This window comes from Ursus maritimus, unplaced genomic scaffold (assembly GCF_017311325.1).
Source record: "Ursus maritimus isolate PB19 unplaced genomic scaffold, ASM1731132v1 scaffold_7, whole genome shotgun sequence".
NCBI lineage: Eukaryota > Metazoa > Chordata > Mammalia > Carnivora > Ursidae > Ursus > Ursus maritimus.
Window position 1 is genome coordinate 43,335,935 of NW_024426885.1, and position 16,076 is coordinate 43,352,010.

Genomic DNA, 16,076 nt, shown 5'->3' on the forward strand with positions numbered 1-16,076 from the left:
TCGAGTTTGTCCCACATCAGCAGCCTGAGCCTCAAGAGGGCCATGCAATCAGACCAGGAAAAGAAGGAAAAAGACATCCACATTGGAAAGGAGTAAGTAAAACTGTAACTGCCTTTTTTTTTTTTTTTGCAGATGACATGACCCTATATGTAGAAAATCCCATAGAACCCACAAAAGCCCTTTAGAACTAATACATAAGTACAGTAAGTTGTAGGATACCAGATCAAGATGCAAAAATTATTATATTTTTATATATGAACAATGAATAATCCGAAAGGAAATTAAGAATGTAATTCCTTTCACAATAGTCAAAAAAATAAATAAAATCTTTAAAAGTAAATAAATAAATAACTGAAGAGATATTTCATGTTCATGGATTAGGAGACTTGGTGGTGTTAAGAAGACTATTTCCCCCAAATTGAACAGATCGCATGCAACCCCTATCAAAATTCCAGCGTGCTGTTTGCAGAACTTGACGAAATGATCCTAAAATATATATGGAATTATAAGAGGCCATGAATGCTCAAAATAATCCAAAAAAAAAAGAACAAATTTGGAGAACTATAACTTCCTAATTTCAAAACTCACCATAAAGTTACAGTTAGGGTAAAAGCAAGGTCCTTGTAAAAGGATAGACATATGAATCCATAGACCCTAAAAGAGAACTGACTGTCCAAAAAAAAAAAGTTCTTTATATTTGTGGTTAATTTATTTTCAACAAAGGTGCCAAGACCATCCACTGAGTAAAGGATAGCCTTAACAAATGGAGTTGGGACCACTGGATAGCCACCCGCTAAAAGATAAACTTTAAAACTTTAACTCACACCCTACACAAAAATTAATGCAAAATGAATCACAGACTTATATATAAGAGCTAAAATAATAAAACTTCAAAAAGATGACATAGGGGAAAATCTTCAAGACCTTAGATTAAGCCAAGATTTCTTAGATATGATACCAAAAGTACAATGTATTTTTTAAAAATTGACAAAGTTGATCTCTTTAAAATTGAAAACTTCTGAACTTCAAAAAACATTACTCTGAAATGAAGACAAGCAGTGGATGGGGAGAAAATATCTGCAAAACACGTATCTGGTAAATCTAGAATATAAATAGAATCCTCATACTTCAATAATAAGACAAGCAAGCCCACAAAAAAAAAAAAAGGACAAAAGATTTAAATAGACATTTTACCAAAGAAGATTTATGAATGGTGAAAAAGCCCATGAAAACATGCTCAGCATGGCAGTCATTAGGAAACCACAAAGCAAAACCACAATGAGACACCACTTCACACCTGGTAGGGTGGCTGTAAAAAAATACAAATGATAACAAATGTTGTCAAGGATGTGGAGAAATAAGAACCTTGTACGTTGTTGTAGGGACATAAAATAGTACAGCAACTATGGAAAACAGCTTTGTGGTTTAAACAAAAATTTGTCCTATGGCCCAGCAATTCCACTGTTTAAGGTATCCACCCAAGAGAGATGGAAACATATGTCCAAACAAAGACTTACACATGACTGTTGTTAGCAACATGATTCACAGTAACCCCAAATTGGAAACAATGTCAATGCCCGTCAAGAGCTGAATGTGGTGTTTCCATGCAATGGAAAACTATTTAGCAATGAAAAGGAATGAACCGATTCATTCTATGACTTGGATGAACCTTGGCACATTATGCTAGGTGGAAGATACTATACCCAAGAGACTATATCTTATTTGATTTTATTTATATAAAAAGTTCAGAAAAGGCAAACTTATAGAGACAGAAAGTAGAATAGTAATGCCTAAGACAGTTAGGGGCAGGGAGTAACATTAATGAGCATATGGGATCTCACCAGGGTGAGGAAAATGTTCTAAAACTGATGTATACTGAGGGATGCACGATCTGGCAAATTTTTAAAAAAGCATTGACTTGTATGCTTGGAATGGGTGAATTATATGATATGCAAAGTGTGCCTTGATAAAGTAGCATTTAAATAAAAAAGTAAAATGAGGCCACACAGCTTTGGAAAAAACAACCCACTTTATCTCCCTCCCAGTGAGTATCAGCTCTGGGAGGGCGAGATGTGACAGGCAGGGGAATGAGATCTTATTTAAGGGTGCTAAATCAACATAAAATACAAAGACCTCAGGGAGGCTGGGGCAACATCCTCTTGCCTATTGGGAACACTCAGAAACTGAAGCAAGAAAGTATAGGCAGCAGGAATCAAAAGGGATTAAAAGGGGCGTTGTGTCTTCTTGCCCACGTCATGCAGAAGAGGAGCAGCCCCTCGCCCCATTCCCCACAGAGCCACCCGCCCCCTGATCTGCACAGCTCGCTACTCTGAACATTCGTCTCTTCTCTCTTCTCAGCCCCTACAGAGAATCAGACGTTGGATGCATGTGGCACAAAAGCACATGTCTTTGAAGTGCTGAACTTGTCACATACGATTTACAAGTGTCGAGTGGCATAAGGACAAAATGGTTAAGCATGGGGGGCTTGTTCAGATAAAAGGAAAAATAACCATTTCCTAAGGCAGGAGAAACACAGTCCTTAGTCTAATAACTTCATTTGCAGTTAGAAGCTACTGGGGAAGTGGTGGTGAGGTTAGGCCACCAGCTACAGAAAAACAAGTATTGATAATGAGAGAGACACGTTGTCATAGGAAGAATTCTCTCTGCACAGTGAGTGAATACACGCTTGGATTTTCACCAGGTTGCTTGTTAGGGATTCTTTTTCCTGTTCTGCTTCTCGACCGCGTGCAGTTGTGTGTGGTGTTCCTTAGGGGAGGAAGCTGTGAGCTGGCCCTGGACTGTTCAATCCTGGGGACCTGGACTCTGGCAGACTTTTCCCACTCACTCCAAACTGCATTGAAAATTTAATGTTAAGGAAACCATCAATCAATGGTATAATATAAAGTGGAGGTCTTCCTCCTTGGCTCAAAGCAAGCAGAGCTGGGTGGACTATTCTTCAGCTTGCCCAAGTTTGGCCAAGACAGGAGGCAGCAGAGACTGAGATGAACTGACCAGATGAGTCTTTGGTCTGTAATCAAAGCATGGCCAGGCAAAGCTCTGAGACTTGTGTGTTCTGGTTTCTAGCATCACTGAACCATACTTTAAAAATCTATACAAGCACATGATGATAGACCTGAAGGTCCGGTTATATAGGATGAGTTAATATCCCACAGCAAACAGCTCTAATGATGCAGTGGGACCCAGGTAAGGATCAATCAACCTATACAGATTTTCACTCATGGCACTGACATTTGAGAGCTTGTACATAAAACCAATGACTAATAATAAAATACTACAGGGAGAAGGGTTGGTATAGATATGAGTATCTCCAGGCCCAGTTAGTACATGCTAAGTGTGTAAACTATTCAAGTTTGGGAGAAAGATATTTTGTCACTGATAGTGGCCCTACCTCTGATACAAACCCCAATTACCAAACGCAAAATGGAGTAAAACAATGATGCAGCGGCACTACACTTGGTGTCAAACAGATCTGCCACTAGCTGTGTCTTTGCATAAATGACTTAAAATTTGCTGATACATCACCCTATACCAGGACACTGTGAACAAAGATGGTTCACCACTCCGTGGCTGTACCCCTGTAACCAGAGACTGCTGGGCCTGGGGACCCTGCAGGGGGTTGAAGGAAGCCCAGGACACATCTATTCCTGCTCCAGAGAAGTGTAGAGGGACACAGGAGACAGGGAACAAGCAGCCGTAGGAAGGGGACAGTGCAGGTAGATTTAAACAGGTAGGTGAGAAGGAATTGGCTCTAATGGATACTGACCAATATACTGATGGGTTCCTGGGGGTCATGCCAGGGCAATGGGCCCAGAGGCCGCTAAAGGAAGGTTTCCAAAGCTCCTGCCATTTTCTTCTGGCTCGGACTCTCTCTACATGTAAGGATCATCACTGCCTGCCACATCTTTTTGGAGTGCCTTCCTCTAGGGTTTTACCCATGCTGTTGAGTGGGGCAACATGGTTAGTAAAAGTAACCATTTAAGAAAATGCAATGATTTTGTATGCCATGGATTTTAATAATAGTTCCAGTTCCTGTCCAATAGCCCCAAACGTATGTCCTTGCTCCACGTAAGTCTGGTGGGGCACAGGAATAAAATTCTGCTAAGGCCAATGTGAACATGTTGTGACATACTAGTGACATCTCACATTCCGTTATATCATGTTCCTAGAAAACTAAGTATCTTCTATTTCAAATGTTTTAATTCACTGTTGCTAGTTAATAAGAGAAATTTTAAAGAATTGAAATGCCCCACTCCATCCCCCACCTTTTCCCAACTTCAGCTCAATTGGTTGGGGTTTTTCAAATTCATGGTCACTCTGCAGGTCTTATCCTGACCTTCCATTTGTCTACTCATGTAACAATGTATCAGTAACCAGATAGAGAGACATGAGTGTCAGTCCCAGAGGAGTGGTGGAGAGGACCAGCTCGCTCCAGGGTGTTGAGGGCTCCCACTGAGGAACGGCTTTCGGGTGCTGTGCACACCCAGTGGAACCAAAAAAGGCTGGACAAGATGGAACCCTGAAGGATGAGTAAGGTTCAAAGGCAGACCAGGCAGCACCAGGAGCTTGGAGGAAGCCTGGCTGCACTAAGGATTCCTGTCCTCCTTAATTTTACTAAGTCACAGCCCAAGTCAGCTGGGCTCAGGGAAGGCTCTAGGTCTACTTCTGGGTTCAAAACTTAAATGAGGACTGTAGGATTGTGGTGCTAGCCACGAGTAAAGTCAGATTCCTAAGGACAAGGTGACCCAACTTTCCTTTCCCATAAAACTTTTTCTCTAGGCTCAAAATAGTGTGCGTGCTAGGGGAAGTGGGGTGTGGAATAAGGAGAATCAATTATTGAGTGCCTTTGTGCCAGGTGCTTTACAAATGCTGCCTAGGCAATAGAAATGACCTTGCTATTTAAAACAAACAAAAAATCCCCTTTCAGACTATAAAAGCACAGTCTCTTGATTTAAAAAAATATATAAGATGAAGATCAAAAAATAAAACCATCCATAATCCTATCACTATTCTTAACTATTGTTCTTTTATCTAGGTCTTCATAAGCACATATAAATTGGGATTGTCCTGCATTCACGGCTTTGTTACTTTGGTTTTGTCCCAGTTATGGTGTGAATACTTTAATTGTTATAATGTGAACACTCTATTTTTTTAAGACATTAAGAGACAGTCTAATTATTTTCATAGTGGATTTTCCTATGTGAATAATTTAATTATCCCCCTCCTGTCAGAAATTTATCTCCCATTCTTTTAAATCGCTCTTTGTATACAAAGGTATATAAATGGCCTGCCATTCTATTTTGCCTCACTCTACTAGCAAAGGTCAAGTTTTCATGTTCCATTATACTTTTGTCTGTGGTTGGACCATTCTGCAACTTCAGTAATGTTTTTTAACATTCACAAATGATTGTAAGTCCATGGTCTCCTCTCCTCCCTTAAATTCTTGGGGAGCTCTGAAAGGCAGCTTACTATGCTCCCATTCCGCAGCCCTCAGCCCAAGCTCCCTTTAGAGGGAGAGCAGCCAGACCAAGATCTAGGGTTCTCAGGAAGTCCTGAGATGAGCTGCCTAGGTCAGGCCTAAACCCATTCCCAAAAGTCTCCTCTAAGCTCTGCCTAACCTTGGATCTTTGAACCGGACTGCGGTAGCAAGGTGCCTGGAGTACATGTGTTTGCATCTCAGCGTTAGTCTGGAACACAACTTAAGAAAAACCATGAATTAATAATTCATCAAAGATCCTCTTTTTTCTTTTCATTGTAATTAATGAAAACTACTTTTAATTTACATTACATAGATGTAACATTTCATCTAAAACTTGTTATGAAAACTCCTTAGAACTCTAAAGTATTTTGAACTAATCATGTCCTTAAAAAGGACTTAAGTTGGTTGAATGTATCATTACCCACTACATATTATGTGATAATAATTTTTACCTGTAGTTGAATAAAAAATTCTAACACAAATGCACATTTGCCAAGGGAGAATGGTTTTGGAGGTAGCCCTCCACTGTTTGGGGATCTGTCTGTTCTGCTGTAATGTGATCTCTTCCATAGCAGGAACGGTCTCATTCCTCCGCTACAAGATCAAATCCAGGGTTTGGCACACAACAAGCATTTTAACAGTATTAATTGGGAGGAATCAAAGGAAACTGATACCTTTTTCACTTTAACAGATGAACATTTTAGATGTATTTTTGCAGAAAACTATGATCACCTAAACTATTACCAAAGAAGCATTATTCATACTCAAAATGAATGCCTGAATAAATTTAGTGTGGATTAGATCAGATGACAGGTCACGTTCCCAAATCTGGAAAACAGCAGTACTGTTCTTATGGTTGGGAAATCAGAGAAAGGCCTGTAAGAAACAGTTTCTCTTTTGTTTTTTTTTTAAAACATGGATGCTAATTTGAGGATTTTGGGGGAGGAATTCATGAATGAGGAAAAGGCTCTTCCAGATGACCTAAATTTCTCCAGAGAGATCACACAGCAAAAAATGGCAGGTAACCAAAAATATCAACTAGGCCATACTAGATTTTGTATGTATACGAGAATGGGACAGAAGGAAAATAAAGCCTGGGCATGAACTGTGTGAACTGAATGTTAGACTTCAGGTAGACTTCAGAATGTGAGATCCTATGGGCCAAGGTCTAAAAGGGAAGGTGATTTAAGAGAGTTGAGAAGCCTCAAAATTAAATCCTGACTGATGACATAAGAAAGAAAGGGCAAAGATTTTAAGAATATTTGATATGGCTAAAGAAGGAATTCCTGAATCAAATCAGATTATCAAAGGGAAATGAAGGCATGTAACCAATAATTAATACAGAAGCAAAGATGTGAATAGTAAAAGGCAGTTAAAGCCCAGAATGGAATGAAATGAGGGGAAAGGAGTTTTCCTGTTACGTTCTAAACAAGATGATGAATAGGGCATTCCTGCACAGGATTAAAATCACCTGCAGCTCCTTCAGCTCCATGAGGCAGGAACCACATGGTCTTCACCTCAGTACACCCAGCAGCTAGCACAGGGACTGACTTCCGTAAGATATCCACAAAAATTACTTAAACCCCATTAATAGAAGGATAAGTCAGATTCAACTTCTATTTGTCTTTCTGTGGGGGGGAAAAAAGGATTTTCAGAATGGAAAATGTGGAATGAACACGAGAAACAAATGAAATTACTACACTTGATAACAACCTGAAAAAGAAAAATTTGGAGTTAAACTAAGAAAGTATTTGCTAATAACTCAGAGGGCTTTAAAACTGATACAGATGTCTTAGGAGGTGGTAAATGTCATTATTAAATTTATTAGTAATGAAATTTCCTTCATTCTTTTTCCAGCATTTATAAAACCATTTGGAATTAATATCACTGCGTCAACTTTTTATATCCCATTATATGATTACCATATAAATTGGAAAATAAATTATAAATGCCCTGTTCCTTTTGTTCCTAAAAACTACATAAAATTTCATTAAGCCCTCTTGTTGCTTCAAGCTTTTTAATGTATGTTATGTTTAAAAAAAACAAAATAATTAAAATTATAATGTCTGCCTCTCTTATGCAGCATTCTCACTCAAGGTGCTAATATTTTAAGTAAAACTTATGTTATCCCAATCATTCGTCCGAGATAAAGCAGGCATTTGATTAAAACGGAAACTGATGTTTAGATCACTTACAGAGTCTGTGGAAACAATACACTATTGTTCACCTCCTACTCAATCAGGGCTCGGAGTGTGGTATGTGTGTAGAAGGGAGCATGTAAAATGACACAGTTTGAAAATCACCCGAATGAAGAGCATTTTGGATCTTTGTGGAAAAAAAAGATATCCAAGAAAAAGTACACTATGGAAGGCAGTGTTGAGGACAAGAAAATTTTTATAATTATGAACTTTATTTTTATTTACTATGCCAACATTTTCAGGAAAGAGACTTTACATCCAGTTTTTATAACTCATTTTACAAGCAAATTCTAATATACAGTATTTACTCTGGTTTTTAAAATCAACGGGGAAAACAATCCTGCAGGTATTAAAGACTGTGGTGTTTTTGTTTTTAATTAGTAATGACTTAGAGACTTTAAATTCGTAGGGTATTATTTTGTTATGGTGACGCTCTAACGAGGAGAAAGTGGGTAGCTTTTCCCCCAACACAGTTAAAATAGAAGATGTATCTTTAATTCATAGCATAGCTGTAGATCGGCACCCACCATCATAATCATTTATCCAAGTGTATTCTTTCAAATTGCTGCAGCAGAAAAACCGAAGGGAGGTGTGGAAAGAAAATTAGAAAATGTAATTCAAGCATCAGAATTAAGAAAAACAGCAAGGCCATCATCCTCAAGGAAAAACATCAGGTACTGGTATTACAGCTATAATTAATTTTCAGATGTGTGCACAGGCATGCAAACATAACCACCTGAACTAATTTATACACACGAAAACGACTGTGTAAGAGGAAGAGTAAACTGAAACTATGCTGCAGTCTTACTGAACTTCATTGCAAGCCTAGTTGGTGACTCCAAATTACATCATCAGTGCCCCAGAGACCAGGAAACCATCATGACAACTCTGCTCAGAAATGAAAAGTACACTTCTGTGTCTGTAACAACCATCTATGCTACAGGAAGACCAGAAGTGACAGCTATGGGAGGGATCGTGTTCCTTGACACACTGAGTAAAATACTTAAGGGTACCATGAAACATTCAAAGAACTTAGTGCTTTAATGAGTAAAGTGACATGCTGAGGATATAATTCTGTGAAAGGCTGTACTTCAAACAGCAACAATTATAGAGAAATTCATTTCAACAAAGAAAGCCACGCCCAAGAGGCATTTCGATATTTCAGGCACAACTCCAAGCAATTAAGCTCATTTAAAGTGCAAATCTGATACTTTCTCTCATTATTCAGATTTTTACTTGTTAAAATACTTACTAAGTTCCCTAACATCTATATAAATACAATGAACATAGTCTATATGCCTGAAAATATTGCACAAATTAAAATGAGACTCCAAAAGAAAAATGCTAGAGGGTCTCAGTTATTAGAAACATTCTAGATGATATAACTATATAATCCTTTGTTTAATGCCTTAAAATCATCTGCACCTGTGCTGATTAACTCCTTAGGCCAAGCTTTCGCTAAAGAATTTGATGTACATCCATCCCATCAACAGCCGAATGTCTAATTCTACATGATCTATTACTTTTCTCATTCACAAATGTGAAACTTCACCAACCCCCACAAAACTTTTTCTTCAGGATTTACAATTCATATACTGCAGCCATCTTCACCGAAATCACAAGAACTCAGGAAAAAAGTGATCTGCGTTCCCTTAGAGGAGGATTTTGGCACAGAGTTGACTTATAGAAGCACTAAACAGAGATCAAGCCAAATCTGAGAGTGATCCCTGATTATTCAGGTGAGTTAGAGCCTCACCTCATTTCTGACTTAATTACTATGGAGTAGTTTTTAAAGAAATACTCATGCAGTTTTAAAAAGCAAACTGCAGGCAAAACTCGTTTTGTACAAGCATCCTAGATTTTTTTCTCTTAAATATATTATGCTTCATAATTATATTGCTGAGCCAAGACTAAGGCTCAACAAAAGCACAGAGAAGTTGATAAACTGATGGGTTACTATTTCTATAAATTCATCAGGGAGAAAAAAATAGAGCAGGAAAAAGACTGGAATAAACAAATTGCAGGAGTCAACATTTTTATATAACAAAGATATTTCCCTCAGACTAGGGGGTCAAAAATTAAGCAAAAGTTTTGAACTTTTCTCTTAAAGGCCTACTTGTAAATAATATTTTACAAGAGTCTACACCAACTTCTAAATAAACCCAAAACCAATTCATCAATGTTTACTTTAGGAAAATACAGTGTGATAACATCCCATTTGCAATATATGAGATCAATTTTCTTTGTCCTTCAAGATGATACACCACATGTACCCACTTACAGCTGCCAGACATCACTTCTTGTCTCTATGAACAAAGACGAGTTTGCTGAGACGTCTGAGTACTTTACACTAATAATATCTGGACTACGTAAAAATCTTTCTGACTTTTAGAGCTTCTCTGACAAAAGTGCTGTTCAATGAGACTATGGTACTAGATTTGTGTTGCTCACCTGTTACCAAATCCAAGAATGTTTTTTTTTTTGTATCCAGTGAATGGCAAATTCACTGAATGGTCCTCTGGTAGGTAAGGGAAGACTGCACCAAAATGACAGTGAACAGCTCTTCCTAAATTTCCACTAAAGCACTTGCTGATGTTTTCCTTAAAAGGGGCAATTTCACCAGTGTACATTTTTTAAATGAAATCCCTAGAACTCTGAGTGACTAACTTTTTGGTCATAATCACTTATGATACATTTTTGGTCAACTGATCACAACAAAAACTGACTTTGTAAAAGGCTGTCTGAAAAACATTAATTCTAATTAAAGCAGCAACAGGTGAGCAGCCTAAAGATGACATGATTTGGGAGAACAGAGGGCAAATTTACTGAACCATCTGATGAGTGGCCCGCGGCATGATGGGGTAGTGCATATGGTCCCCTTGGCGGTTCCCCAGCTACCTTCCTAGAACATTAAGATAGCTTTTAACACCTTTTAATAAAACACAATGTCCCCTCTCCAATTCTATTTTTTGTCCCAAATCTACTTCTCAAGAAACTGCCATTCAAACACACTAACATAAAAGGGAAACCTGGAAAACTCAGAAAAACAAAAACTTAAGAATTCCAGCTTTCTTAAGATAGTCTTACTTAAATTTATAATTATTCTCAAAATATTTTAACTGTTTTGCTATAGAAAATAGTTTCAATTCTGTGGGGTATTTATAGCTCATCAAAGGTTTGTGCAAACATTTCAAGTCCATTATTCCAGTCTTCAGATATTAGCAGAAAGTCAATAAATATAAATATCATAATAAAGACTTAATTTAAAATATAAGCTGTGGAACCTTAAAACAGCTATCATGGATCCACATAAGCCTACAGGGCTCAAAACAATTACCAGCCAAACTCTAGCACCAACAACACATGTTACAAAATGAATACATCTTCAGGTACAGGTTTCAAGATGTAACCCAGGCTTTCCAAAATTTATGGAATAGCGAAAACAAATACAAATGGGGTGTGTGTGTGTGTGTGTGCGTGTGCACATGTGCACGCACGAACAAGATGCTAAAGCAACATATAATTGGTTTTCATATCACACGAAACATTTTTAGCCAGGGGAATTTGGTAAATAAATAAATACTGAGACTAACTGGCTGATCCTAGCAAGGAAAAATAAAACTTACATAGACTTCCCATTAAAAGCCTGATCTCTTTTATTCATCACAAAGCTTTTGCATAGACCTTTTGAATACACAAATCACTGGCCAGAATTTTACTCACAGTCTACCATCTTCAATTATCACCGTATCTTTAGTTAAAACAGTGACCATATTCACAGGAGGGACAAGTGAAAAAGAGTGAGGCTCTAAGAACCACATTTAATACAGACCTTAAAAGGACTATATGAACAAAAGCACATTTCTTGCCTGCTAAGTGGAATATTATGAACTTTCTGATGTGCAGAGGGATGGATAACATGATTACAGCCTTCTGCAGGCCTCTGAAATGGGTAAGCAAACTTTTGTGTTTACCTGAGACAAATATGCTCAAATGCTGTGTACTTCAACCAGGATATAAAATGGAAGAGCCAAACTATTAGAAGCTTCCACATTTTAATTTTAAGATTTGCAAGCTTTCAATGGAACCTCCATCATGGTAGCAAACTGCACGTAAAGCTATTACAGAACAGATTGTTTTTTAAAAAAACAAATTGGCAGGTGATGGCTATGCATTTAATGTATCTTTGGTTTAGGAAGACGGGAGTATCGATTAGAGGCCAAACAATCCCCAGAATTCAAATTGCCGTTCAGATTCTGCATGATTTCTTTTCTTCTTGTTAGAGGCCTTGGGATGCTTGTCTTGGCCTGGAAGTTTTGAGGCTCTAGTTGGGAGCTGCTTATTTGTTTTTGTCTGAAAGAGCCAGAAGGGGGGCGGAGCTTAGATGCTTTTGGATTTGGATTACTTGCAAGATTTGTTTGACTAGATGTTGGCTGAAGTTTTGATGAATTCCATGGTGTGATTATTGGTGACTTTTTACAAGTGGGAGTCCTACTTGGAGATGATTCAGAAACTGGAGGAGGTACCAAAGAATTTGAGATGGCTGGCTTACAAAGCGGTAAGGATTTGGGCTGGGATGTGTAGCCCTCCAGTGAAGACTGATTTTTTCCAACTCTCTTAGTCTGCTCTACTGTACTTGACTGGGGAAGCGTCTGAAGGGAAGTAGGTACAAATTGCATGTCACTAATTTGATTATTTGCCGAATGATAAGGCTCTTGAGCATTCGTGGTCATGTTCAAGTTTGCTTCAGAAGGTGTACTCTTAGTAGCCACATCCTCAGCGAATTGTGGGCTTGAAGAAAAAGGCCGGTCTTCCAGACCATAGCTGCTTTCTTGCTGTAAGCTGTGTGTAAAGCTTTCATCCAGATGTGCAACACCCTGCTGTATGCCCTGGACTGTGCATTCACTGTGGGCCTCGATATGTTGCGGCTTTATTAGTTTTCCCTGGGCGTGGTCTGTGGGTCTGGGAAGGCTGCTGGAAGGCTGTAGTACTTGAGGCTATTAAAAATAAAAACAACATTAAGCAACAATTCACTTTACAAATGCCACCCAGAATTTATATAAGTTCCAATTAGGCTGTGTTGATACTTACATTTTAATATGAGAAGTATATGGGTTTTTTAAATAGAAAAATGTACTGTATGGTGACTAACATAATATAATAAAAAATCATTATTAAAATAAATAAATAAATAAATAAATAGAAAAATAAATTGCAATATTCAAGCGAATTCATGAGACACATACAAGAGTGATAATGCAAACAAAAAATGATACAGGCAGTAAACACTAAACAAGATTCTAAACCAAACAGGAAAAGAAAAATCTTAAAGTACTTATTTATTATAGAAAAAAGATTTCCTGCCTTGATTCATTAAGTATTTAAAAATTTATATGTAAGATGGCTTGACAGAGTATCTATAGCACTTTGATTTAATCTTCAGAAGCACAGATAAAAACTATGACCATTCAGAATATTACCCATTTTAAAGACTTTTTTTTTTTTTTAAAGGAAAGCTGTATAACACTTTATCACACTTGGCTAGAGAAAGTATTAATTTAAAAGTGTCAAGGTGCTGTACTTCTATCAAGAGTTAAAATTACCAGCAGATAAACAAAGCTTAGATTGATTATATTCTCCGTTGATGTGAAATTCTAATTATTCAAACAAAAACAGGTCAATACATTTAGCTAATACTAACCTACCTTTAACATTCTTGTTGAAAAGTTTCAGAATAAAGTGTTTTCACAGCTTATTTGTTCTGTCTCACTGCCATATGAGGAATCAACTAAGGTTCTGGTAAATGGAAAAGACTTACCCTGCCCAAGAGTGAACATTCATTTAAGATTTAAAATGATCAGTCTTTTGAATAACAACTGAGAGTAAAACGAATTTGAAATTACCTGTAACTTTTTTTTTTTTTTTAAGATTTTATTTATTTATTTGACAGGCAGAGAGATAGCCAGTGAGAGAGGGAACACAAGCAGGGGAAGTGGGAGAGGAAGAAGCGGGCTCCCATTGGAGGAGCCCAATGTGGGGCTTGATCCCAGGACCCTGAGATCACGCCCTGAGCCAAAGGCAGACGCTTAACAACTGAGCCACCCAGGCGCCCCTGAAATTACCTGTAACTTGGAACTAAAGCTGAAGCCTACAATAGCAAAACTCTTTAGGCCAATTTGCCTCACACACATTTCTCTGGAGCTCACTGTGTGATTATATTCTATATAAATCAGAGTAAACATGCAACTCTTGGGCAGTCAGTAAAGAAATATGAACCTTAAAGTTATCTTTCAATGGCCCAGATTAAAGTTAGAGTATATGGGGCAAAGCCTACTGGTCATATCCTATTACAGGGGAGGTTATTATCAATGTATAAACACACTACACATAATTTTCTATTAAATAATGTGGGCCGAAAATATAAAAAAGTTTGCCAAAGGGCTATGAAACATAAACTTTAAAGGGTCAGCTTTTACTAATAACTTTTTTTTTTTGCTACACTAATCCACAAATAAATCTACACAGTATCTCTAATTTCTCCAACAAAAGGGGCAAATCTATTTATACTGCATCATTCATGTTTTGTCACTTTTTCACCTCCTTCACCAGTATTCGATGATGGCTGCTGGGGCCAGGAGTCAGGCAAATTATGGCAGGGTTAAGATGACTGCGAGCAAAGTTTAATGACTTGTAGTTGGAGGGCAGGCCAGGATGACTACTCAAAATTCATACAGAATATGTTACATTAAACTCTTATTTTAGAATATTTAAAACAAATAAGCCACCTCAGTTTCTGCTTCAAGCTAAATTTACTAAACTTTAAAGTCCAATGGGCATTTTCGCAATAAATCCCCACAGAGATGAATAAACTGTCCTTCAAAGGAAGGTACTAAAATCACCAGGTAATGACAATTAGCTGGGATTCCCTAGAAAAAAATGACAGTTCCAAAGTGATCATACATTTTAGAAAAATTACTAAAAATATACAGCGGGACGATATTAAGCAAAGCAAAATTTACCAAAAGGAAAAAAAAGCAACCAAAGAAGGGAAAGGTGGCAGCAAGAAATGGCTGATTGAAATGGGGATTTCCTTTCCCTTTTCACCTCTTTTCAAAACTTTCAAAAACATCAAAAGATATTCTAATCTTGAGTTAAAAATCACAAAGCAACTTAAGACCTTTGAAAATATGCATAACAATTGAGAAATGACTTTATTGTAATATGCTTATTGCTAGTGAGAAAAAAAGTATAAACATGTGCTATCAGCTCAAAGCATAAAAAGGTATAATTTCCTAATTAAGTAATAAACTTATCATTAAGATAACCAAACCTCCAGAAAAGGGGCACTGTGAACTGTAGATAAATTATCCATTTGTACTGATGATAGTTGTCCCCCCTTATCTGCAGGAATAGGTTCTAAAACCTCCAGTGGATGCCTGAAACCGCAGCTAGTTATGAACCCTATATTTTCTATGTTTTTCCCTAAATGTACATACCTTTGATAAAGTTTAATTTATAAATTGGGCACAATAGGAGATTAACAACAATTACTAATAATAAAAGAGAAAAGTATAACAGTAACTGTAATAAAAGTTATGTGAATGTGGTCTCTCTCAAAATATTTTATTGTACTGTGTTCACCCTTCTTCTTGTGATGTGAGATGATAAAAGGCCTACATAATGAGGTGAAGGGAGGTGAATGATGTAGAAGTTGTGACATAGCATTAAGACTACAATTGATCTTCTGACAATATGTCAGAAGGACAATCATTTGCTTCCAGATGGCAGTCAACAGCAGGTAACCAAAACCATAGAAAGCAAAACAGTGGATAAAGCAGGGGGACTACTGTACTTTTATTACCCAGCTGACTATTACTGCTTATCAGAGAACTAAATGGAAGTACAGCAGGAAGTCGTGCTGCCTGTATTAAATGCAATAAAGCTCCATATCGAATATTAAAGAATTAGGAAATAATCAGGTTTTTAAAAATAACAAAATTTTTAGTTTTCTGAGAGTAGGTTAAACAATATATAAAAAACACCTATCACTTAATTACAGTGAATAAATTAGTGGTTTCTAAGTGCTTTATAAATAATGCAGATTTTATATTTTTATTAAAAGTTATTTTAGTGGTATGATCTAATTTCCCTATCCCCAAATAAATGTCCTGTTTTATTATTTATTTGGAAACTAGTTTGGAAATCAATTCCACCACTGTAAGAAAAAAGTCTCTCGAAGAAGATGAAGAAATGACTACAGGGAGGATCAAGAAAATGACTTTTACAGGCGGATGACTGTGTAGAACTGGTTATCCACGAAGGACTGAATTGTCATTAGCTACCTGCGGGCGAGTTAAACAACAAGCTGCCTCTTCACCTCT

General features: G+C 37.3%; 1 protein-coding gene across 6 annotated transcripts in view; it reads right to left on the bottom strand.

Annotated features, from left to right (window-relative positions):
• Positions 1–7,873: 7,873 nt before the first annotated feature.
• CCSER2 (coiled-coil serine rich protein 2) overlaps positions 7,874–16,076 on the bottom strand; it is a 185,487-nt gene continuing 177,284 nt past the window's right edge. For 4 of the 6 annotated variants that reach the window (XM_040623888.1, XM_040623889.1, XM_040623892.1 and 1 more), the window contains one exon: positions 7,874–12,692. In XM_040623888.1, coding sequence (XP_040479822.1) covers positions 11,871–12,692 — 822 coding nt within the window. In that variant the 3' untranslated portion in view covers positions 7,874–11,870. The remainder of the gene's footprint in view (positions 12,693–16,076) is intronic. The other 2 variants (XM_040623890.1, XM_040623891.1) reach the window with 1 other exon arrangement.